The 24,004-nt window shown below is 52.4% G+C and overlaps 1 protein-coding gene and 1 pseudogene across 3 annotated transcripts; one reads left to right on the plus strand and one right to left on the minus strand.

The window, feature by feature from the left end:
• The first annotated feature begins 5,264 nt into the window (after positions 1 to 5,264).
• Positions 5,265 to 5,453, plus strand: LOC129406753 (translation machinery-associated protein 7B-like; annotated as a pseudogene).
• A 10,385-nt stretch (positions 5,454 to 15,838) lies between these two features.
• Positions 15,839 to 23,539, minus strand: FBXO27 (F-box protein 27). Of its 3 annotated transcripts, none has more exons than XM_004617289.2 (5): positions 23,143 to 23,528; positions 22,108 to 22,219; positions 21,936 to 22,031; positions 17,713 to 17,848; positions 15,839 to 16,497 (listed from the first exon to the last, which is right to left on the minus strand). In XM_004617289.2, exons 1-5 carry the CDS (start codon positions 23,492 to 23,494, stop codon positions 16,345 to 16,347), a joined length of 849 nt encoding a protein of 282 aa, XP_004617346.2. In that variant the 5' UTR covers positions 23,495 to 23,528; the 3' UTR covers positions 15,839 to 16,344. The 3 variants fall into 3 exon arrangements, with proteins under 3 accessions (XP_004617346.2, XP_055002326.1, XP_055002327.1); XM_055146351.1 differs by having other exon boundaries at positions 22,108 to 22,246; XM_055146352.1 differs by having other exon boundaries at positions 16,360 to 16,497; positions 17,713 to 17,924; positions 22,108 to 22,246; positions 23,143 to 23,539.
• Positions 23,540 to 24,004: the final 465 nt, after the last annotated feature.

Below are 24,004 nucleotides of genomic sequence, written 5' to 3' on the forward strand. Positions count from 1 at the left end.
AAACTTGCCTGGAGCCAAAGCACCCACGGTGTCGTGGGGTCGTAAGTCCAGGATTGCCCCCACCCCCTAAAAAAAATACAAACCAAACTCCAAGGATTCTTCTTATAGGGGTGTGGGAGGGAAGGTTCGGACCAGATCCCGCGGGGCCTCAGGGCTTTTCCTGGCTCTGTGCTCAGGAGTGACCCCCTAGCGGTAATCGGGTCACCCCACACAAGGTACTTCCAGGATCAAACTCGGTTGGCTGCATGCAAGGCCAGCGGCAAGAGCACTGTCCGCACCGAGGATTCTTACAGATGCGCGCACCTGGGACCTGGGCATGGTGGGGACCGGTGCCCCCTGGACATGGTGCCCCCCTGGACCCTCATGCTGGGTAGGTTGAGACGAGCCGGAACTGTGCTTTCTAACCTGAAAACCATTGTAGCTGCGGGCATTTTATGGGACCCGCCCACGCAGGGAGTAGAGATGCAAAATCCGAGGACCAATGTCCTGAGGACCCCACTTGGGACGGTCAGGAATTTTACTTCCACTTCTTCTAGCGCCTAGGAAGTGTACTCTTTTTTTTCTCTTTCCCTTGGTTGTGACCCAAATGGAAGGAAGGAAGGAAGGAAGGAAGGAAGGAAGGAAGGAAGGAAGGAAGGAAGGAAGGAAGGAAGGAAGGAAGGAAGGAAGGAAGGAAGGAAGGAAGGAAATCAGGACTAGAGAGATAGTGTCAGACCCCCCCCCCAAACAAAAAAAAATAAAAAGAAAATGAGATCACTTGTGTGGTTACCAGAAAAGGGGATGGGAGAGTGGGGTGGAGGACGGGGTGTGACACAGCCGGAACAATAGTACAGCACATAGGTACAGCCTTGCACATGGCTGCCCTGGGTTGGATTCTCAGCATCCCACATGGTCTCCACGCGTGCCCTGAGTGATGGCTGAGCACCGCCGGGTGAGGCCCAATAACGAACAAATAATCGAAAAAAGTACACACTTCTAAATCAATAAGCACTCGGGTCCAAAGGTGGAACATGATGACGATTACCAGCTCTCTGGGATGTGCATTATTAAGGGAAAGAATCCGAAGTGCTCTCAGCAAAGACAACAAGTACTTCCTCTCCACAGACAGAGATTATTGACTCTCTGAGCTGAACCCATTGTGGTCATCACTCCAGAATATGCCTGAATCAAACCAGCAGCTCGGTCCCTCCAGTTGGAAAGCAACGCATGGCAATGATTTTTCAATAAAAGTGGAAGCAAATTTTAAGTGCACAAAATTGCCTATGCAGAAATCTCATTTTTTAAAAGATAGATGGAAAAAAAGTAGTTGGAGGCTGGAACAATAGTTTAGAGGGTAGAGTGCAAACTTGGCACATGGCCAACCTGGGTTTAATGCCTGGCATCCCATAGGGTCCCCCTGGCCTGCCAGGAGTGACCGACCCCTGAGTGCAGAGAACAAGCCTTGAGCACTACTGGGTGTGTCCCCCCCACAAAAAAACACCCCAAATAAAACTAGTTGGGACCCGAAAGAGAAAAGGGCTGGAGAGTCTATATGATGGGCAGTGTCTGCCTTGCAGGCAGCCCACTGAGGTTTACTACCCCTCACCGCTTAAGACCCCCAAATACCTGGAGTGACCCCTGAGCACAGAGCTAGGAGTCAGCACTGGCTTTGGGCATGGCCCCCAAATAAAACCCAGCAATGAAAATAGGTTGGGGGCTGGGGAACTGACTTGCACGGAGGAGTGCAGACTTTGCACGCAGCGGATGGTTCTAGCCCTGGCGTGGCATGGTCCCTGAATGCCCTGGGAGCCATCCCCGAGCACCCCTGAGCATGACCTCAAAGCCAAAACCAACATTAATATTAATAAATGGACAAAATTGAACCAAATAGGCGTAACAAGCAAATCCTGTGTGGAGCATGTGGGGTCCTGCGTTGGCTGTTTACTCAGGTGCTCAGGTGCTGGCTCTGCCTCGCCCCCTCCATGCCCCCCACCCCCCCCCCCGCAGTGCCGGAGCCGGGGTCGGAGCAAGGAGGTGTGCGTGCGCCAGCAGAAAGGCTGCACTGTGCTCATACAGAGCATGAATGGGAGCGTTGTGTGTGGGCATGGGATTTGCCCAGAGGTGGGAGGGCGGGAGGTTGGAATCTCCCTGGGGCTCATGCCCCCTTTTTCCCCAAGTGACTGTAGCATACTGGCTGTTCCTAGAATCCTGTCTCCTCTGGTGACCCACCTGAACCGTCCGAGAGCACAGAACCAGGCGTGAGTTGCGAGCACTGCCGGGTGTAGCTCTCCACAAAAACTTTCCTGGACGTGTCTGCCTGATCTGAATGAAAATTAATTTTTTTTCTTTTTGGGTTATACCTGGCGATGCACAGGGGTTACTCCTGGCTCTGCACTCAGGAATTATTTCTGGCGGTGCACAGGGAACCATATGGAATGCTTGGAATCGAACCCGGGTTGGCCGTGTGCAAGGCAAACGCCCTAACGTGGTGCTATCGCTCCAGCCCTGAAAATTCATTTTTCTGATTTTGTTTTTAGGCCACACCTGGGAGTGCTCAGGGTTTACTCTTGGCTCTGTGCTTAGGGATCATTCTCTTTTGGGAGGCAAGCCATAGCCGGTGGTGCTCAAGGGTTATTCCTGGTTCTGCATTAAGGAATTACTTATTCCTGACAGTGTTCGGGGGACCATATGGAATGGTAGGGATTGAACCCACGGTGGCGAATGCAAGGCAAACACCCTCACTGTACTATTACTCCAGCCTCCCTCAGGGATCACTCTTGGCAATGTTCAGGGGATCAGATGGGGTTCCAGGGATCAAACCTGAGTTGACTACATGCAAGGCAAGTGCCATACCCACTGTACTATCAGTCCAGCTCTCTGGATGAAATTCTTGAAGACCTGGGGCTGGAGTGATGATAAACAACGGGGAGGGTGTTTTCCTTGCATGCAGCCAACCTGGGTTCCATCCCCAGCATCACATATGGTCCCCTGAGTACCACCAGCAGTAATACCTGAGTGCAGCGCCAGGTGTCACCCCTGAGTATTGCCAGGTGTGGTCCCCAAAAACAAAAACAAAACATAAAAACCCTTAAAGGCCGGAGAACAGCGTCCAGGATGGAGCTGCCTCTGCCCACTGCAGTCTGACCCAACACAGACTTGATATGTCACTGTGCTCCCGGCATTCCTAGGGGTTTTCAAACACTGGTCCAGGGACTGGTGTCCATTTGCAGGCGTGAGAAGTAGAAAACCACTGATCTGCCCAGGCCAGCCATGGCACAGTCGGCGCTTTTCAGGAGATGCAAATGCTCTCACAGGCTAAAGCGCTAGAGGATGCATTTCTCAGAGTGCCCGGCACACAGATGGTTGCCTTGTGTCCACCAATTGGCTTCTGTGGGAACGTGTACTCACCGGTGTCTGCCTCTGTCACTACTTTCATCTCATTGGAGGCTGTGCCCAGAGCTTGTCAGCGAAAGGTCCTGTTCCTTGGCTACTATTCCCGGGCCCCTCCCCCACTCAGATGTGAGATCACTGTAGCACTGTAGCACTGTCATCCCGTTGTTCATCGATTTGCTTGAGCAGGCACCAGTAACGTCTCCATTGTGAGACTTGTTACTGTTTTTAGCATATCAAATACGCCATGGGTAGCTTGCCAGGCTCTGCCATGCGAGTCGGATACTCTCGGTAGTTTGCCGGGGCTCTCCGAGAGGGACAGAAGACTCAAACTCAGGTCGGCCGCATGCAAGGCAAATGCCCTACCCACTCTGCTATCGCTCCAATCCTGATGTGAGATCACACACACAGAAAATTGATAACAGGAATGGTCTCTTGAGAGCACCAGATACTTTCTGATTATCACTGGAAGGGGGCTTCTGGGGGAGGGAAGGGGGCTGCCCCAGACCCCTGGGGTAACGGCAGAGTCCAAACTGGCCTTATGGAAGGGTTCACCAATAAGGTGGCACCATTCCAATAAGCTCCTGAAAGAAAAATCTCAGGCAGCGTTAGCAGCATACATGGAGCTGAGTTTGAACCCCAGATCTACATGGTCCCAGAGAACTGCTGGAAGAAGCCTCTATGTTGAAAAATAGAGAAAAGAAAAAGAAAACAAAAACAAAGAAAACATAAAAAACAAAAACAAAGAAAACATAAAAACCCTTAAGGGCCGGAGAACAGCGTCAGTGTCAGAGGGACTGTCAGAGGGCCAGTGCAGAGGCATAGCTGCACATAGCCAACATGTTTGTTTTTTTCCCCCCCTTCTGGCCATGCCCAGCGTTGCTCAGGGATTTCTCCTGGCTCTGCATTCAGAAATGACTCCTGGTGGCAGTGCCTGGGGAACCCTATGGGATACCAGGGATCAAACCCGGGTCTGCTGTGTGCAAGGTAAACGCCCTCCCCATTGGACTATCTCTCTGTTATTTTCACAGGCCCCAGGTGGTGGTGGGGTCTGTGGGGCCCACCTCAGAGCTGGTCTTCTTCATTGTGAGGTGACTGGAAGAGGAAGTGGATTTGGGGGACCAGAGGCTGTGGCCAGCCCTTATCTTCTGAGGCGGAGATAGAAACGCACAATGTGCGTTTGGTGGGGAAGGCGTGGTCTTCTACGCACCTTAGCGGCAGACAGAACAAGGAGGCTTTCTGGGGTGTCGGGTGGGAAATCCTCGAGCTGCCCGGTTCATTGCAGGTGAATCTTTCACGTAGTAAACATAGTAAACGTGCCCGTGGGAAACATCGCTTGCCTGAGGCTACAACGTTCTCCCCCCCCAATTATTATTCCATTTATAAATCTAGAACATTCCAAGGCCCTTTCAGGAGGTCTCTGATTAATGGGCCGCCGACGCCCGTTTCCACAGTTTCACATTCCATTTAGCAGTTTGGTTAATTAAATTTCCTTAAATGTTCTGCTTTCATAAATTTAAACTGTTCAATTTTCTTCAGATGTTCCATGGACGCTTCTAAGAAATTAAGCTCTGCCGAGCACTTAACCCCCAGAATAAATCAGGGCGGTGTTGAGAGTTTCCCAGAATCCCACACTGCTCATTCACTCCCTGCATTGCTCTCCCTGTCTCCGGGGCAGAGCTGCGGCCCCACGGCTGGAGAGGCAGGACACGGGGAAGGTCCACCTGAGTTTGATCTCTGCCACTGTGTAGGGTCCCCTGAGCCCTGCCAGGAGTGATCCCTGAGTGCAGAGCCCGGAGCCAGCCCTGACCACTGTTAAGTGTGGCCCCCAAAATGAAACAATATTTTAAAAGTTCTTTTTTAGATACAGAGCCCGGGGGAGGGTGGCAGGCGCCATGTCCAGCTATGAAGGTGGCAAGAAGAAGCCCCTGAAGCAGCCCAAGAAGCAGGCCAAGGAAATGAACGAGGAAGAACAGGCATTCAAGCAGAAACAGAAGGAGGAGCAGAAGAAACTTGAGTAACTGAAAGGGGAAGGGAAGGGCCCCCTGGCCACTAGGGGGAATAAGAAATCTGGCAAAAAGTAAACTGTTCCTTGAGCTGGAGATAATGGTGATCTTTAATTCTACTGCTAGTTAAACACCTGGATTCCCTGCATAGCGTCTGTTGCCAGCAGTACCTAGAATGAATTGTTTTGGAACCTGTATAAAGTATAAACTTTAAGTTTATACTTAAGAATAAACTTCTGTAAAAAAAAAAAATAGAAGGGGTTGGAGCGATAGCACAGCGGGTAGGGCATTTGCCTTGCATGCAGCCGACCCAGGTTCGATTCCCAGCATCCCATATGGTCCCCTGAGCACCGCCAGGAGTAATTCCTGAGTGCATAAGCCAGGAGTAACCCTTGTGCATTGCTGGGTGTGACCCAGAAAGCAAAAAAAAAAAAAAAGGAAGAAGAGGAGGAGGCGGAGGGGGAGGAGAAAAGAATTCATAAGGTTCTCAACTATTTTTACTGTAGCTGTGAGGTCAGTAAACCTAGCCCAGAATCCTGCCAAAATGTACTTTTCTCAAGTGTTTGGTCTATCCCGTATCTGTACCATCTGAACTTAAACCAACTCATTTGAAAAAAAAGTTTTTTGGGGGCCGGAGAGATAGTACAGCAGGTAGGGAGTTTGTCTTGCATGCAGCCGACTCAAGTTCAATCCCTGGCTTCTGGTATGGTCCTGCGAGCACTGCCAAGAGTAATTCTTGAGGGGGCTGGAGTAATAGCACAGCGGGTAGGTTGTTTGCCTTGCACGTGGCCGACCTGGGTTTGATTCCCAGCATCCCATATGGTCCCCAAGCACCGCCAGGAGTAATTCCTGAGTGCAGAGCCAGGAGTAACCCCTGAGCATAGCCAGGTGTGACCCAAAAAGAAAAAAAAAAGAGTAATTCTTGAGTGCAGAGTCAGGAGAAACCTCTGAGCATCACTAGGTGTGGCTCCCCAACCAAAAAACAAAATAAAACAATATAAATTCAGATATAAATTCAAAATTGTGTAAAAATGCAACATCTATCCCAGGAATACAAAAAAATGAAATGTGCTAACAAGCACTTTGTAGACCATTAATGTATCAAGGAATTTTTTTGGTTTGGTTTGGGTTGGTTTTGGACCACAGCCGTAAATCCTCAGGGGTTACTCCTGGCTCTGCACTCAGGAATCACTCTTGGTAGTGCTTAGGGGACCACATGGGATGCCGGGGATCACACTTGGGTCGGCTGCATGCAAGGCATATGCCCTCCCCACTGTTCTGTTGCTCCAGCCCTGTGGCAAGGAATTTGTAAAGAAAGCCCAAGTGCACGTGCGCATGCGCCTGGGTCTACCTCTCTGAACACAGACACACGTTTCCTTCCCCTGGACGAAAAGACTGGGGGAACCTTTCAATATTTGGTTCCCAGGTTTGAAAGAGCTCAAGGAACTGAGCTCAGACTGCATGGAGGAGACCCAGATTTCATCCCTAGCACCACATGGTCCCCTGAACTCCTCTAGGAGTCATCCCCAAGTACTGACGGAGCTGGATATATATAGCTCCTGAGCACTGCCAGGTCTGACCCTTCCCCACCAAACACACATTTGCTTCTTGTCTTCCTCTAATCTCTATATAAGCAATATTGAACTGTGCAGGATCTCAGAAGGGCTGGAGTGATAGCACAGCGGGTAGGGTATTTGCCTTGCACGTGCCGACCTGGGTTCGATTTCTCCGTCCCTCTCGGAGATCCTGGCAAGCTACTGAGAGTATCCCGCCTGCATGGCAGAGCCTGGCAAGCTACCCATGGTGTATTTGATATGCCAAAAACAGTAACAAGTTTCAAAATGGAGACGTTACTGGTGCCTGCTCAAGCAAATCAATGAACAACGGGAGGACAGTGCTACCAGAGAGAAAGAAAAAGAGAAAAGAAAAATAAGAAACTATTGGCTGGGACTAGAGAAATAGTACAGCAGATAAGGTGCTTGTCCTGCATGTGGTCGACCTGGGTTCGATCCTCAGCATCTCATATGCTCCCCTAAGCACCACTGGAGTGATTCCTGTGTGCAGAGCCAGGAGTAAACCCTGACCATCGCCGTCTGTGGCCCCGAAACAAACAACAGCAAAAAAGAACCTACTGGCTGAAATTGTTCCTTTGTTGTTGTTTATTTTTTGTTTCGGGGCCACACCCTATAGTGCTCAGGCCTTACCTCTTGACTTTGGGCTCAAAGATCACTCCTGGTGGGCTCAGGCGACCCTATGCAGGGTTGGGATTGACCTGGGGTCGGCTGCTTGCAAGGCTAGTGGTCTCTGCATTGTCCTGTCTCTCCAGCCCTCATAGTTGTTCTTTAGAGAAGTTTGAGTGTGGGCCCGCTGGCCACCAGGCATCAGGGTCAGCTGGAGGCGGGGCACATGTGGGGTGGGGTTCCCTGAGAGCCCTGCAGTGGGGAGATTCCCCTTTGGGAAGAAGCATCCCAGTTCTCCTGGCACAGGACAGAGAGGTGCTGCAGTGTGGGTGAGGCTGTGAGGACGGCTGCGGGACCCCTGCTCCCCCTCCCCCACCTCCCGCAGGGATGGCCGGAGCTGAGGGGCAGCCACACTGGCAATGTGCTCGGAGACTTTCTCTACCTGGGGGCCCATCAGCCAGGGTGGGCAGCGTCTGGCAGCTCCCTTAAGACTTCCGGTTCATTCCTTTCCTCCCTTGCCTGTTGGCTTCTGTCCTTCAAGGTGGCAGAGGCCCCTCACCTCCCAGGACATGTGCCACCCTGCCACCTCCCCATGCTCCACAGCGAGACGCGAGGCACCTTCATCTGCTAAAGGATGCCATGGGCACAGGAAGGAGACGCCTGCTCCCCTCTTGGGCCTGCAACCCAGTAACTCATCTGCCCTGGCAGGAGGAAGATGACAGCAACCCATGTCCCTTGGCTAAGAGTGTGAGCCCGTGGACCACTGCGCCCAGGCAGGTGTGCAGACCCCATCATAACAACAATAGCAACAACCACCAAGGTGGGCCGGTTCGATAGTACAGCAGGCAGGGCATTTGCCTTGCACATAGCCAGCCCAGGTTCGGTCCTGCAGCCCATATGGTTCCCTGAGTCCTGTCAGGGCTTATTCCTGCATGCAAAGCCAGGAGTAACTCCTGAGCATCACTGAATATGACCCAAAAATTAAAAAAAAAAAAAGAAGGAAAAAGAAAATCTCTCTTCATACTCAGCAACAATCAAGAACAGAAGAAGGAAGGGGAGGAAATAAAAAAATAATCACTGGGTGCCGGAGAGATAGTACAATGGGTAGGGCTCTTGCCTTGCATGTAGCTGACCTGGGTTTGATCCCCGGCACCCCATAGGGTTCCCTGAGCACTCCCAGGAGTGATCTCTGAGCACAGAGGTAGGAGTCATCCCTGAACACCGCCAGGTGTGTCCCGGCACCCCAAAAATGTAATTAGAATAAGATCAAACAAAAGTTAACCAATAAACTGAGAGAGTATTCCAAAAGAACACCGGTTATCTCTGAGGAGGAGGGAGGGGGAGGACCACAGTGGGCTGTGAAGGCAGTGGCCATGTTCAAATCCAGAATGAAGTTGGGGACACGTCAGTATTTATTCGGGGCTAAAAATAAGCATTGCACGCACACAGCTAGCTTTGACATGTAAGGTTTCCCGGGAAACAGGCTGCAAGCCGGAGGTGTGTGGTATGACAGATGGTATCGGGGGTGCTCCCTGGGGCAGCCCTTGTCAGCAAAGGGGGGTGTAGGGGCCCTGGGAGAAACCCAGGTGACCCCAACAGGGAGCCCCTAGCCTGGGCCACGCAAGGGGCAGGTGAGCTTTATTCCCCAGTGGAGCAGACATCAGTGTTGTGACCCTGGGATAGGACCACCCTTGGGACATGTGTCTCTCTGACTGAGCACCTGGTGACCCAATGCTCCTGGCAGGGGTGGGGAAGGCGCTGAGACCTTGGGGCCATGTCACAGCAGTGAATCAGCTCTCCAGCCTGTGACATTTCTGCAAAAATATCATCTGCAAGCAAATCTATGAATGCTGTCTGCCATATTAATAATTTAAGAGAAAGAACAGGGGTCAGAGTGATGGTACAGTGGGGAGGGAGCCTCCTTTGAATATGGCCAATTGGGGTTCGATACCCAGCATCCCATGTGGTCCCCTGAGGACTGCCAGGAGTAATTTCTAAGTAAGCTGGGCATGACCCAAAAGAGAGATAGAGAGATAGAGAGACAGAGACAGAGAGAGAGAGAGAGAGAGAGAGCATTGGACAGAATACAAAGCTTGCTTACAATTAAATATATATATGTATATATATACATACATATATAGTGCTATAGTGTCTGGGCTGGAGGGACAGTCTAGGAGTAAGGCATTTGCCTGGTATGCAGCCAACCCTGGTTTCATCCCCAGCACCACTTAGGGTCTCCCGAGCACCATCAGGAGTGAACCAAGAGTAGAACCAAGAGTAGGTCCCTAGCACCTCTGAGTGTGACCCATCTCCCACAAAGAGTAAAATTAGGGGCTGGAGCGATAGCACAGTGGGTAGGGCGTTTGCCTTGCATGTGGCCGACCTGGGTTCGATTCCCAGCATCCCATATGGTCCCTTGAGCAATGCCAGGAGTAATTCCTGAGTGCATGAGCCAGGAGTAATCCCTGTGCAATCCCGGGTGTGACCCAAAAAGCAAAAATAAATAAATAAATAAATGCAATTATTTAAAAAAAAGTAAAATTAAATTAAAATTTAAGTTTAAAAAAATTGGAGAGCAATTAGGAATGAAAGGGAATAGCCAACAGATGATAGGAGCTGTTCCAAGCCTATAATAGGTATCCAAGTCAGAAAAAGTCCCATTAAAGAACAAATGAGAGGCCCAGGGATATCACTCAAGGACAAAATGAGTGCCAGGCACGCAGGAAACCAGGGTTTGTTCCTCAGAACTGCAAAACAGAAAGGACGAAAGAACCAAGAAGAAATCTTACTAAATCTGTTGGATATGAAAGCTGTGTGTGGAATAATAAAATCATAGCACTCCTCAAATAGCAGCAGTGACCAATGATAAATATAGTTTTTGTCTGTTTGGCTCAGGAGTAAGTCCTGAGCACACACCTCGCAGCTCTGTGCTCAGGGACCACTCCTGGAGGGGACCGTGGGACCCTATGTCATGCCAGGTATGAAACCTGGGTTGGCTGTGTGCAAGGCAAGTGTATTAGCTCACTGGCCCCGTAAATACAATTCTTCTTCTTCTTTTTTTTTTCTTTTTGGGTCACACCTGGCGATGCACAGGGCTTTGCACTCAGGAATTACTCCTGACAGTGCTAGGGGGACCATACGGGATGCTAGGAATCAAACCCAGGTCGGTCGCGTGCAAGGCAAATGCCCTATCTGCTATGCTATCGCTCCAACCCCCCATAAATACAATTCTTAAATACTGAATCTAGAGTTTTGGGGAAATGGCTCAAGTCTGATTCTGAGTTGTGCAGGGTCCCCCGAGTACTGCTGAGAGGGGCCTAGGTAATCCCTGAACCCCAGGGGCTCTCCAGCACTGCTCACAGGGGTTCCAGTCACTCCTATGACAACCCTGGGTGTGCCCCCACAACTAAAAATACATGATGTACACACACACATATATACATATATGTATATCTTCTTTTATCGAATAGTAAAGAAAGGTACACAGCCCAAATGCCAAGGAAAGTTGTCCAAGTTAATTTTGTTTTGTTTTGGGGCCACATCGGTGGTACTCAGGGCTGACTCCTGGCTCTGTGCTCGGGGATCACTCCTGGTGAGGCTCAGGGTGATGTCGGTGAGCCCCACGGGTGACTTACGTGAAGCGGGGAGGAGAAAGATGGTCACTTTCTCCCCAACTGCCTCTACCACTCGGGACCCAGGGTTACTGGGTTCTTGTCTCGCTCACGGAAAAGAATTTCAGGAGTAGACAAGCAGTGAAGTAAACAAATTTTATTTAGAGGTTTCTGAGGGAAGGAGGAAGGGATAAGTGGGAGAGAGAATAGTAAGAATAACGCGCTCAAGAGAGAACGTGGGCTTCTCCGAGGATGGAGAGAGCTCTACACACATCCTAGCACTGGACACGAAAGCATGAAAGTACACATCTCAAGAGGGGAGATGCGGGCGACACATGTGCTCAGGCACTACATGTGCTCGGCCATGTGGGCACAAGCAGCACATGGGCTCAGGCAGCATATGTGCGGGCTTCCTTTGTTCAAGGTGTCTTTTATAGGGTTTCTTCAACCTGCACCCACGTGGGGCTTCTTCCCAGGTAAAAGTCTGTTGCTAAGGAGGTTACCAGGTAGGTTGGGAGTGGTGATGGTCTTCTTTAGGCTGGATCACATTTTAATCAGGTTAAGGGAGAGGTCAAGGGAATTTGAGGAACTTCATGGGGAGTTTTGGGGAAACTCATGGGGAGTTTGGGTCCAACCTCCTCAGGATCTGCTGAAGGTCTTATCAGATCTGTTTTCTGTATCCACAGAGTGGGTCAGTCTCAGGATTCTCCTTCCCAGAGACTTTGTTAATCTAAGTTTCATTGCCAAGGGCCTTTCCCTAACTACCTACCTACATCAAGGGGACCCTATGTGGTGCTGGGGTTACAGCCCAGGTTTGCCACATGCAAAGCAAACGCCTTCTCTGTAGCATTCGCCTTCTGGCCCTGTGGAAGTTAATTTGCAAGTGAATTAGGAGACTTGTTGAAAGGCTGACAAAGATGATGTAAATAAGGAGATCATAGTTCAAAGAAATGAATTAGCCCGACCCAGAAGGACAAACACTGGAAGATTTCACTTCTCCACAGGAGACTGGAGGCAGGCTGGCGGCTGCAGCGGGCAGGGGCCAGGAGTTCTTCTTGCTGGATGGTTCTGCATTTCTGTCTGGGATGAAGTAAAGGTTCTGGAAATGGGTAGCGGTGGCTGCCAACATTATGAATGTACTTAATGCCACTGCACTGGAAGCTTAAAAATGCTGGGCCAGGGATGCAGTTCAGCAGTAAAGCATTTGCTTGGAATGTATGAGTGCTGTGGGGAGGGGAGTTGGGGGGACCCAAAATCCTGAAACATTGAAAAATAGGGGCCAGAGAGATAGTTCAGGGGTTAGCGACTGGCCTTGCACGTGGCTGACTCCAGTTCAATCCCCAGTACTGCATAAACTTCCCCGAGCATACCAGGTATGACCCCTGAGCACAGTCAAGGTAAGGCCCGTCTCACACCCAAGGACAGGAGATATAAGGGCCAGGAGGATTGCCCCATAGCTGGAAGCCTGCTTCACGAGCGGAGGGGAGAAGGCAGATGTAATAGAGAAGGGATCACTAAGAAAATGATGGCTGGAGGAACCAGTTGGGATGGGAGATGCATGCCGAAAGTAGACAATGGACCAAACACGATGACCTCTCAGTGTCTGTGTTGCAAGCCATAATGCCCAAAAGTAGAGAGAGAGTATGGGGAATATCGTCTGCCATGGAGGCAGGGGGAGGGTGGGAAAGGGGGGGTATACCCAGGATATCGGTGGGGGGGAATGTGCACTGGTGGAGGGATGGGTGTTTGATCATTGTCAGATTGTAACCCAAACATGAAAGCTTTTAATTATCTCATGGTGATTCAATAAAATTAAAAAGAAAGAAAGAAAGAGAGAGAAAGAAAGAAAGAAAGAAAGAAAGAAAGAAAGAAAGAAAGAAAGAAAGAAAGAAAGAAAGAAAGAAAGAAAGGAAGAAAGAAAGGAAGAAAGAAAGAAAGAAAGAGGCCAGAGTGGGGGTAGGGGTGGGGGTGGGGAGGTAAGGCCTGTGTGGTCCTTTTGCTGTTGTTCTGTTGTGTTGTGTTTGGTGACCAGATGACGCAGTGTTCTGGGCTTACTTCTGGCTCTCCCCCATAAGTGGTTCTCGGACCAAACCCGGGTCAGATATGTGCCAAGCAATCTCCTTACCCACTGCGCTATCTCTCTGCACCCAACAGTAAGCCCTGAGCTCCACCAGGGGTGGTCTTGAACCTCTCACCTCCCAAAGTAGATAAAGGACCAAACACGATGGCCTCTTAGTATCTGTATTGCAAACCATAATGCCCAAAGTAGAGAGAGAGAGTAAGAGGGAAGTTGTCTGCCATAGAGGCAGGGGAAAGGGTAGGATGGGGGGTGGGGTGGGGGTGGGGGCACCGGGGACATTGGCGATGGGAAATGTACACTGGTGGAGGGATAAGTGTTTGATTATTGTATGACTGAAACTCAAACATAAAAGCTTTGTAACTGTACCTCACGGTGACGCAATAAAAAAAATTTCAAAATGAAAAAAAAAAAAAGGAACGGGCATACAACTCAGAGCACTTTTATCTTCACTGACTCAAATCCAGCACTTAGACATAAATCCAGCATCGACAGGGTTAACTCACAGCTGCCAAGAGACTGGAAGAGGTGTGCGTGTGCGTGTGCGTGGAGTGCGTGCTGCCACGCTGGGCTGGAGGAAGAACAGTAATGGTTTTCTGGTCTGCTTGTTTTTGGGTCACACCGGCACAGTTCACTTACCGTTGGCGACGCAGCCCACACTCGTGCCCAGGAATGTTCCTTTGGGCTATTTCTCCTCCTGCCTGGAGGAGAGGCAGAAAGTGAAGAGACCCAGGCCCTTGGGCGTGTGCATGTTCTGGCTTTAGCTAGACCGGGCAGAAGTCAGTTAGGGGTTCCTGAGAAATTGGACGTACTGTTTTCAATCCCATTGTCACTTTTTGTTTGCGTGTGTGTGTGTGGGGGGGGGCGTGGCATACTCAGTGGTTCTCAGGACTTGCTCCTGGCTTGGTACTCATTGCTGACTCTGCTGACTCCTGGTGGGGTGCAGGGGATCGAACTCAGGTGGAGCTTTGTTGCAAGGTAAATACCCTAACCTCCCCCTCCCCCCACCCCCCCATACTTTCTGGTCCTTCCACTTTTGTTTATCTGTTTTGGGGCCACACCCGGTTTCTTCTGGCTATGTGCTCAGGAATTAGTCCTGGCAGTGCTTCGGGAACCCTACGGGATCCAATCTGGGTTGGCCACGTACCAGGCAAGCGCTTTCCCCGCTGTACTATCTATCATCTCTTTAACCCCACAGCACGTACCAACTCAGCTGCTGTTTCAGACGCTCTGCAGATGGACAGTGGGGAGAGGAGTGGCAGCGCAGAGGGGCCGGGCTCTGCCACGGCCTGCCTCGGTCACCTGGGGCAGTGCCTGGGGAGGCTTGGGACCAAGTCTGTGATGGGCTCCGGTGCGAGATCTGTATCTATCTGGATACCTCACATGTCAGCAGCCTGCATGGCAGCCATCAAACTGCACGTGAGCTTCACGTGTTCTTGGGCATGACTGGGGGTATGGGGCACCCCTGCCTGAGCCTGCCATTGCACGCACAATTCAGCTCGTGCCCAGAAAGGCACAGCTGGCCATGGCTGAGGACTGCATCCACCAGCAGCCTCGTTCGTGCCCTGAACTCTGAACTGATTTCCTGGGGTTTGGAATAGTCATCTGCATTACTCCTGTAGGAAGTTCTCCCTCTGCGTGGTCCCTGATGTCTCTCTTTTCACACCTGTTGCTCTGTTTTTTTTTTTTTCTTTTTGGGTCACACCTGGCGATGCACAGGGGTTACTCCTGGCTCTGCACTCAGGAATCACTCCTGGCGGTGCTCAAGAGACCATATGGGATGCTGGGAATCAAACCCGGGTCTGCCCCGTGCAAGGCAAAAGCCCTACCGCTGTGCTATTGCTCCAGCCCCAACACCTGTTGCTCTGAACCAGGTAGCAAGCAAGGTCTCTCTCTCTCTCTCTCTCTCTCTCTCTCTCTCTCTCTCTCTCTCTCTCTCTCTCTCTCTCTCTCTCTCCCTCTCTCCCCTCTCCTCTCCTTCCTTCCTACTTCCTTCATTCTTCTTTGGTTTGGGGATCACACCCAACAGTGCTCAGGGCTTACTCCCGGCTTTGCACTTGGGAATTTTTCCTGGCGGCGCTGGGGGACCATATGGGATGCTGGGGATTGAACCCGGGTTGGCCGCATGCAAAGCAAGTGGTCTATCCGCAGCCCCGGCTATTTCTATCTTATATTTTAATTCCTTTTTATTGGGGGGGGGCAGGTCACAGCCAATAATACCTGGGCACCAAACTAGGCTCAGTCTTCTGAGGGATCTCTCTGGCCCAGAGTACTGTATTTCTCTGAAAAAGACGCCCTGGAGCTGGAGAGATAGTACCGGGATTAAGGCACTTGCTTTACATGTATTTGACCCTGGTCCCAACCCCAGCAATCAATTGGGTGCCCTGAGTATGGCCAGGAGTGATCAGCTGAGCACTTGAGCCAGGAGTAAGCTCTGAGCACCGCTGGACGTGTCCCCAATGCTGCCCACCTAATAAAAGAGTTGAGGAGAGGCCAGAGAGCCTGAGAGAGAGCTCAGTGGCAGGATATACACCTCATATGTATGAAGCCCTGGGTTCGATACTCAGCACCTCCAAATTGTAAAACTCTAAGGCATTTTGGGCAAAATTATGTATTTATTACATGTGGCTGTCGATAGCTGTTGGTGATATATATATATATACTCAATGCTTGAAAACATTTTAAAATTAAAAAAATATCTTTAAACACCACACAATTCCAGGAGTAACTGAGGGCCAAGCAGGGGCCAGGGGAGAGCCCCTCGTCCCTCAGACACGGCAGTGAACAGAACCAATTAACTCCAAACAATTTCTCAGCTATCTGGATTTCAGCTGGGAGACCCTGTCCCAGTCCTGAATCCTTGAAGGTCAAGGTCGTCACCGGAGGTGGGTCCACTCTATTAGGCAGAGCCAGCTTTGGGTACCCAGCTGGAGAGAAGCTTCTGGAAGGCCCGTCACAGAAGTCAAAGGGGAGCAGGGGTGCAACCCCGCCGTGTCCCCCCACGGGCTCTTCTCTAGTCGTTTCTGGGACCTGCGCTCCCGGGAAACCCGGGAGGTAGAAGTCGCTGGGGGACGGTGGAGGCCCGGCCCGGGTGATGGACCTCAAGTTGCAGAGACGCTGGCACCTGCGCGCACGATCACGCTGGAGTTGGTGACGCGGGCTCCGTAGTGGCCGGCCCAGAACTGTGTGTCCTGGCCCCAGTGCTCAAAGGACACAAAACGGACGCCCGTGATGTGGGAGAAGACGTGGGTGACCTGCAGAAAGAGGACGAAGTGGACCCCTGGTCCCGGCCAAGAGCAGAAAAGGACACGCGTCCCCTTTCTCCCTGGGCGCCATCCACGCACGAGCGGCCCTGCGCCTCTTCTGCGAGGGTCAGCGGGTCAGCCCAGGTGCGGGGTAGGAGCGGGCAGAGGTAGGAGGGGGCAGGAGGGAACCTTGGCTGCGGGACACCCCTGGCTGCCTTCGGAAAGGCGGGGCCGCGGCTGCAGTGTCTTTGGAAGCCTCGCGGGGGCGCTGCAGGCCGCCCGCGCTGCCTGAGCGGTAAGGCGCTGACATTCTCAGGGCAAATTCTTGAATTTAATAAAGAGATACTTAGCCTGGGAGGAGGCTCAGCAATGAGCGCAGGCCTGAGATCTCAGTTTGATCCCCAGCACCGCAGAGAGATGGGGGAGGGAGGGAGAGAGAGGGAGACGGAGAGGAAAAGGGAGAGGGAGAGGGGGAGAGAGAGAGAGAGGGAGAGGGAGAGAGGGAGAGAGAGAGGGGGGAGAGAGAGAAAGGGGGAGAGAGAGAGAGGGGGAGAGAGGGAGAGGGGGAGAGAGGGAGAGGGGGAGAGAGGGAGAGAGAGAGAAAGAGAGAGAGAGAGAGAGAGAGAGAGGCGGGGGGGGGGCGGGTGGCAGTTTGATGCTTGCACTGCACTCAGCTGACCCTGGCTCAGTCTCTGGCACCACGTGTGGTTCCCCCAACACCTTAGGGCTGCAGCAGCACCACATCCTTTTGGCCCTTGCATTGAACCCCAGCCTCCAAGGTTGCTCCCTCCCCTGCCCCAACCCCACCACCAAACCAAAAATGGGCTTGGAACATGATTCAGAGGGCTGGCAGCACTGTAGTTTGTTCCCTCACTCTCTATGATGCTCAAAAGCACAAAGAAAGATACTTGCACATACGCACATGTGTGCACATGTGCACACACACATATATGCATGCACATATGCATTTACATGCACACACATGTGCATGCACACATGCACTCACACCCACATGCACACCCCCCCATATGCACCCCCCTACATGCACATGTACACACATGCATGTACACACATATACACATGCCTGCCTGACAACTCTACAAGAAACCACACAGAGGTTGTGAAGATGCCTTTGGTGTCAAGTCACGGAGTTTCGGGGGCTGTTCTGTGGCAAAGGTCATCACAGGGCCCGTCCCCTTCGCCTACACCCTGGCCCCAGCTCACCTGCTGACAGGCGTCATTATTCCACTGCGGGATGGGCTCGGGCGTGGCTGAGAATTCCTTCAGGACGGTGAAGTTGGAATCTAGAAGCTGGACGACGAGCCGGTACTTGCAGCCACAGTCGTGTCGGCCTCCCCACCTGGGGGACAGGGAGCCCAGCATGGCCTGGAGTGTCCTTCTCGGGCTGTCTGCCCGCCCCGCCCGCAGGGCTTTTCCTAGAAGCGAATCCAAAGTGCAGGCGGGGGGGGGGGGGGGCCCACCTTCACCAGGCGCCGGTGTCTGTCTGCCCCACTTGTAGGGCCTCCCTGGAAGTGGATCCAAAGTGCAGCCCAGGGCCCCACCCTCCTGCATGCAGCAGGCACCCAGCTGGTTTATTACTGTTGTGTGTGTGTGTGTCGGGGGAGGGTCTCACAGCAGTGCTCAGGGAGCCCCAGGAGGCACTTTCACCAACACTCAACCTAGCACTCCTTGGGTTCAGCAGTACTGGGGGCCACCAGGTTGCTTGGGAGAGACAATGAAGGATCAGGAATCGAGCCTGGTGCCTTTTCATGAGACCCTCTAAGTGACTTCCACACCCCCACAGTCATAGTATGTCTTTTGTTTTTTTTTGGGGGGGTCTCACCCAGCAGTACTCAGGGCTTCTGGTTCTGTGCTCAAGGATTGCTCCTGGTGGGGCTCAGGGGGTGATATGGGGTGTTGGAGATTGAACCTTGGTCGGCCACGTACAAGGCAAGTGCCCTCCCTGCTGTGCCCTCCCTCCAGCCCCAAGGGAGACAACTCTTTTGTGGTGCTTCATTCACACACCTGACGGTGTCGCCAGAAGTCTCTCACAACAGCAGGAGCCACCAGTTAAAGATAGCAAATATTCAATCAGGGGCCGGAGAGAGAGTACAGAGGGCAGGGTGGTGCCTTGCATGTGGCTGACCCAGGGTTCATTCCTGGCATCCCATAGGGTTCCTCAAAGTACTACCAGGAGTGATCCTTGAGCACAGAGTCAGGAGTAAGCCCTAATCACATCCAGGTTCCCCTAAATAAAAAATATATGTATCAATAAGCCACACATGAAAAGATAAAATGTTATTTGTTTTGTTTCTGAGGCCAAACCCAGCTTCACTCAGGGTTTACCCTGGCTCTGAGCTCAGGGATCTCTCCTGGAGAACTCAGGGGCCCTGTGAGGTGCTGGGGATCAAACCCGGGTCAGCCAGAGGTAGAGCAAGTGCCCTACCCGCTGTATTATTTTCTCTCCAGCCCTGATAAAGATGTTTCTTTTTTTTATAATATCTTTTTTTTCTCATTAATAATAAAATCTTTGATACAAGTTTTATTTTCTCTTAGAATTTATCTTCCATTTATCGCCTGACATTGTTTCTTCTTTCTCCTTGGACATGACAGCAGAGCTGTCAAGATCATGCCCAGGGCATGTAGAACACCAGGGATTTGAACTCGGGACCACACACTTGCAAGGCAGGTGTGCCAAGCCCCTGAGTCATTCCTCCAGACCTTCATCCCAGGCTTAAATGGTGGTGAAAGATGTAACAAGCCAATGTATAATGTTGATGCTTTCAAAAATACTTCCCTAGGGCTCCCGGAAATGGTGCTCAGTAGAAGAATGCCTGACATGCAGGCATGTGGCAGAGTTCAATCTTAGGCGCCAGCCCCCGTGACAAATGCAATCCTGGTGACAATGCCACATGTGCTCCCAGGAGACCCCACAAAGAGTGCAGTCTCCAGGGCACCATGACCAAGTGTGTGTGCTTGTCTTGCTACTCTGGCCACTGTAGCAACAACACACAACAACAAGGGAAACATACAAATTTCCTATCAGTCACTCAAAAGGATTCAGCTGGTGACGGGCTGCCAGCTTCCCCGGAAAGAACAACATCCGCTCTCCGTAGACCCGTGGGTCAATGATAGTGTAAATGCCAGACAATAAGGAAGTAAACCAACAACAACATACAGTGATGGATGGATAGATGGATCTATTAACACAACTGAGTGAAGTAAGCCAAATACAAGGCACGGTCTGAATGATTCTGAACACACACAAACACAAATATCTATGTATGTAGGACGAAAATGGTCAAAACTAAGAATTTTGGAGAGTGTCAGAGAGATTGCTCTATAGACTAGAGTACATGCTTTATTTTTGTTTTTGCTTTATTATTATTATTAATTTGGTTGGGCTGGAACGATAGCATAGCAGGTAGGACGTTTGCCTTGCACTCGGCCAACCCGGGTTCGATTCCTCCTCCCCTCTCGGAGAGCCCGGCAAGCTACTAAGAGTATCTCGCCTGCACGGCAGAGCCTGGCAAGCTCCCCGTGGCATATTCAATATGCCAAAAACAGTAACAATAAGTCTCACAATGTAGACGTTATTGGTGCCCACTCAAGCAAATCGATGAGCAACAGATGGTAGTGATACAGTGACAGTGATATTTTGGTTACTGGGCCACAACCAGCAGTGCTCAGAGCTTACTGCTGGCTCGTCACTCAGGGATCACTCCTGATAGGGTTCGGGGGACCATATGCATTTCCAGGTAGTGAACTAGGATTGATTATGTGAGAAGAGAGCTCCTAACTGACTGACTATACTATCTCTCCAGCCCAATATTAATATACTTATTTTTTGGGGGGGTTGTTTTGGGGCCACAGCCAGCAGTGCTCAGGGCTTACTCCTGGCTCTGCATTCAGGGATCACTCCTGCAGGGCTCAGGGGACCATCACACTCATATGGGTGCCAAGGATATAACCTGGGTTGGTTGTGTGCAAAGCAAATGCCCTTTCTGCTGTCCCACTCCCATCTCTTCTGTCCCAATATTAATATTCTTTTTATGTTCAGAAGCTTCTGTATCACCCATCTGGACTGCTTTGTGAGAACCACAAACACACAGAATATAAATAGAAAAGGAAAGATTGAAAATGTTTCCGGCGACACCCAGCAGTGCTCAAGATTGACTCCTGGCTCTACACCCAGGAATCACTACTGTCGGGCTCGGGGGGTACCATACGGGATGCCAGGAATCAAACCCAGGTCAGCCACATGCAAGGCAAATACCTTACCCACTGTACTATCATTCTGGCCTAGAAACAAAAAATATTTTTCCTGTGACCAGAAAGCTCCAGAGGCCACATTTATTCATTCAGATTGACTTAGGACTCACGAGTGGCTTTCTAGATTTTTCTAATGGTTGGAAATATCTAGGAAGGTTTCAAAGCTGGGGATAGGGCTGGAGCCATGGTACAGGGGGAGGGCAATGGCCTTGCATGCAGCTAACCATTTCAGTACCTGGCACCCCCTATGGGTTCTCAGCTCTGCCAGCAGTGATCCCTGAGCATAGTCAGGAGTAGACCCTGAGCACAGCCGGGTATGGCCCCAAAAGTAATTATAATAATAACAATGATGATGCCTGGGGCTGGAGTGATAGTATAGCAGGTAAGGTGCTTTCTTTGCATGTGGCCAACCCAGGCTTGATCCCCAGAACCTCATAGGGCCCCATGGGCCCTGTCAGGAGTGAACCCTGAGTGCATAGCCAGGTGTGGCCCCCAAACTAATAATAATAGTAATAATAATAATAATAATAATAATATAATGCCTTAGGCAGACAGGCTGGAGCAATAGCACAGCAGGTAGGGCGTTTGCCTTGCATGCGGCCAACCTGGGTTCAATTCCTCTGTCCCTCTAGGAGAGCCTGGCAAGCTACCGAGAGTATCCCGCCCACATGGCAGAGCCTGGCAAGCTACCCGTGGAGTATTCGATATGCCAAAAACAGTAACAACAGGTCGCACACTGGAGATGTTACTGGTGCCTGCTCGAGCAAATCGATGAACAACGGACGACAGTGCTACAGCGCTACAGTGCCTTAGGCAGGCACAATAATACAGTGAGTAGGGCAGTTACTTAATACACGGCCACCCTACGTTTGATCCCCAGCACCTCACAGGGTCTCCCGAGCCTTGCCAGGAATGATCCCTGAGCACAGAGCAAGGAGTACGCCCTGAGCACTAAACAAACAAACAAAAAAATGATCCAATCTGGCATCTTCCAATCCTGTGGGGATGAAGACAGGGGTTCGAGGAGCATGGTCACTGAAAAACTAGTGATGGACTCACTTCCCTGAACTCCGGTTGCTTATCTGTGAGGGGTTGTGAGGTTTCAGCGAAGTCGCCCCGGCCCAGATCATGCGTGGTCGGGGCTTAGCCAAGGGCTGTCTCACCATCACACTCACCAGTCAGAGACACAAATTTCAATCTTGCCACTATCAAGCAGTTCCGGCCACAGCCCTTCCTCCTCCAGGTCCAACACCTGCTTCTTGTGACACCACCTAGGCAGGAGGGAGAAGGGTCAGGGGGAACAAGGACACGCTGTCCCGACTTGGCCCAGGCCACCGGGATATTCACCTGTAGGAGGACACGAAGCAGGTTTGTGAAGGGGCCCCAGGAATGCTGGTCCGGTTCTGCTCCACCACCCAGCCGTTCCCATCGTGCCGCACCATCCATTTCCGGAAGCCTTCTGGAGGGTAAAAAGGGCTAAGGGGCCCTGGAGGAACAGTCCAGGGGCAGGCACGTGCCTGGCCCCGGCAGACCCTGGTTAGGTCCCCGGCAGCTCACACAATACCCTAAGCACGGCCAGGAATGATCTCTGAGCACAGAGGCAAAAGCCATGGCCTAGGACCGCAGCCATAGTGCACTTGCCTTACACCGGGCAGACCCAGGTTTGATCCTGGGCGTTCCATATGGTCCCCTGAGCACCACCAGGAGTGACCCCAGAGTGCAGAGCCAGGAGTAAGCCGTGGGTCTAGCCATGGCAAAATTAATAATAATAATAATAATGCCTGGGGCCAGTGTTATAGTACAGAGGTTAGGGGGTCTGGTCCCCCACTTAGAAATCCCCAGCCCTGTCAGGAGTGATCCCTGAGCACAGAGCCAGGAGTTAACCCTGGGCACAGCCGGGTGAAGCCTCAAGGCTAATAATAATAATAATAATAATGCCTGGGGCCGTAGTGATAGTAGTGGGTGGGGCGCTGGCCTTGCGCTCGCCGACTCAGGTTTGACCCCAGCACACAGCCCCAATCCCGGGTCCCCCAGCCCCGCCAGCAGTGATCTTTGAGCGCAGAGCCAAGAGCAAGTCCCGAGTACAAGCCGGGTGTGGCCTCAACACCAATAATAAAAATAATACTGATGCCTGGGGCTGGCATCAGTATTATTTTAGTTGGTGGGGCGCTGGCTTTGCACTTCCAGGTTTGATCCCGCCACACAGACCACCCCCTCCCTCTCTCCCCCAGGCCCCCCCTCCAGGGCAGCAGCGATCGCCGCTGAGCGCAGAGCCCAAGCGCCAGCCCCGGCGGGGCCCGGCTGCCCCCGGTGCGCCCCAGCCGTGCGCCCCAGCCGACGGGGCCGGGGGTCCCCGCCGCGGGGGCGCGGCCGCGCTCTCACCCTGGCCGCACGGGTTGCGGATGAGGTTGCGTCCCAGGGGCCGGAGCTCGCAGAAGCGGCCGAGCAGCGCGGGCCCCGCGGCGCGCGCGCGGGGCAGGCAGCTGCGGACGAGCGGCAGCAGCGCGCCGTGCTCGCGGGCCACGAGCAGCAGCCACAGGGCCTGGCCGTCCACCAGCGCGCGCCAGCCGCGGCACACCAGGCGGCAGCGGCGCAGCAGCACGCGCGGGGGCACGTGGCTCAGCACCAGCAGCAGCAGCTCGGGCGGCAGCTGGCTCAGGTCGGGGCCCTTCTCGGGCGGCGACGGGGCCGCGGGGGCCCGGGCGGCCGGCGCCCGGGACGACAAGGCGCCCATGGCCCCGCGGCCGGGCGGCGACGGCGGCGGCGGCGGCGGCGGCGACAGTGACCCGCGGGGTCAGCGCCCGGCAGTCCCTGCGGCGCGCAGCCGCCGCCCGCCCGGCCCCGCTGGCGCCCGCAGGGTCCCCGCGTCCCCGTGTCCCCACCCACGCGGCCTCTTGACGCTCACGCACGCGCCCCTCTGCGGCTTTCCCGTCACGGCAAATAATAATAATAGGTATATATTTTTTAAAAACAAGCATTTTGATTTTGTTGTTTATTTGGGGGCTCAGGGTCACACTCGGCGATGCTCAGGGGTGTTGCTCCTGGCTCTGCGCTCAGGGATCACTCCTGGGGATGCTGGGGGACCCTTTGGGGTGCCGGGGATCTAACCCGGGCCGTTGCGTGCAAGGCAAGCGCCCTCCCGGTCTTTGGGGAACGCCACCGCCCGCCTCGCACGCTCTCTCCCCTCCCCCTCCTCCTCACTTCCTCCTCCTCCCTCTACTTAAACGTCCTCTTCCTGGGCGCC

The sequence above is a fragment of the Sorex araneus genome, chromosome 8, assembly GCF_027595985.1.
Source record: "Sorex araneus isolate mSorAra2 chromosome 8, mSorAra2.pri, whole genome shotgun sequence".
Classification (NCBI taxonomy): Eukaryota; Metazoa; Chordata; class Mammalia; order Eulipotyphla; family Soricidae; genus Sorex; species Sorex araneus.

What these genes read in the sequence shown, in the direction of transcription:
- FBXO27 (XM_055146351.1), bottom strand. Translation starts at nt 23,494, where the DNA reads ATGGGCGCCTTGTCGTCCCGGGCGCCGGCCGCCCGGGCCCCCGCGGCC. An exon ending in CCGCAACCCGTGCGGCCAGG is followed by an intron (nt 22,247 to 23,142) that starts GTGAGAGCGCGG and finishes CTGTTCCTCCAG; the next exon opens with GGCCCCTTAGCCCTTTTTAC. An exon ending in TGCTTCGTGTCCTCCTACAG is followed by an intron (nt 22,032 to 22,107) that starts GTGAATATCCCG and finishes CCTCCTGCCTAG; the next exon opens with GTGGTGTCACAAGAAGCAGG.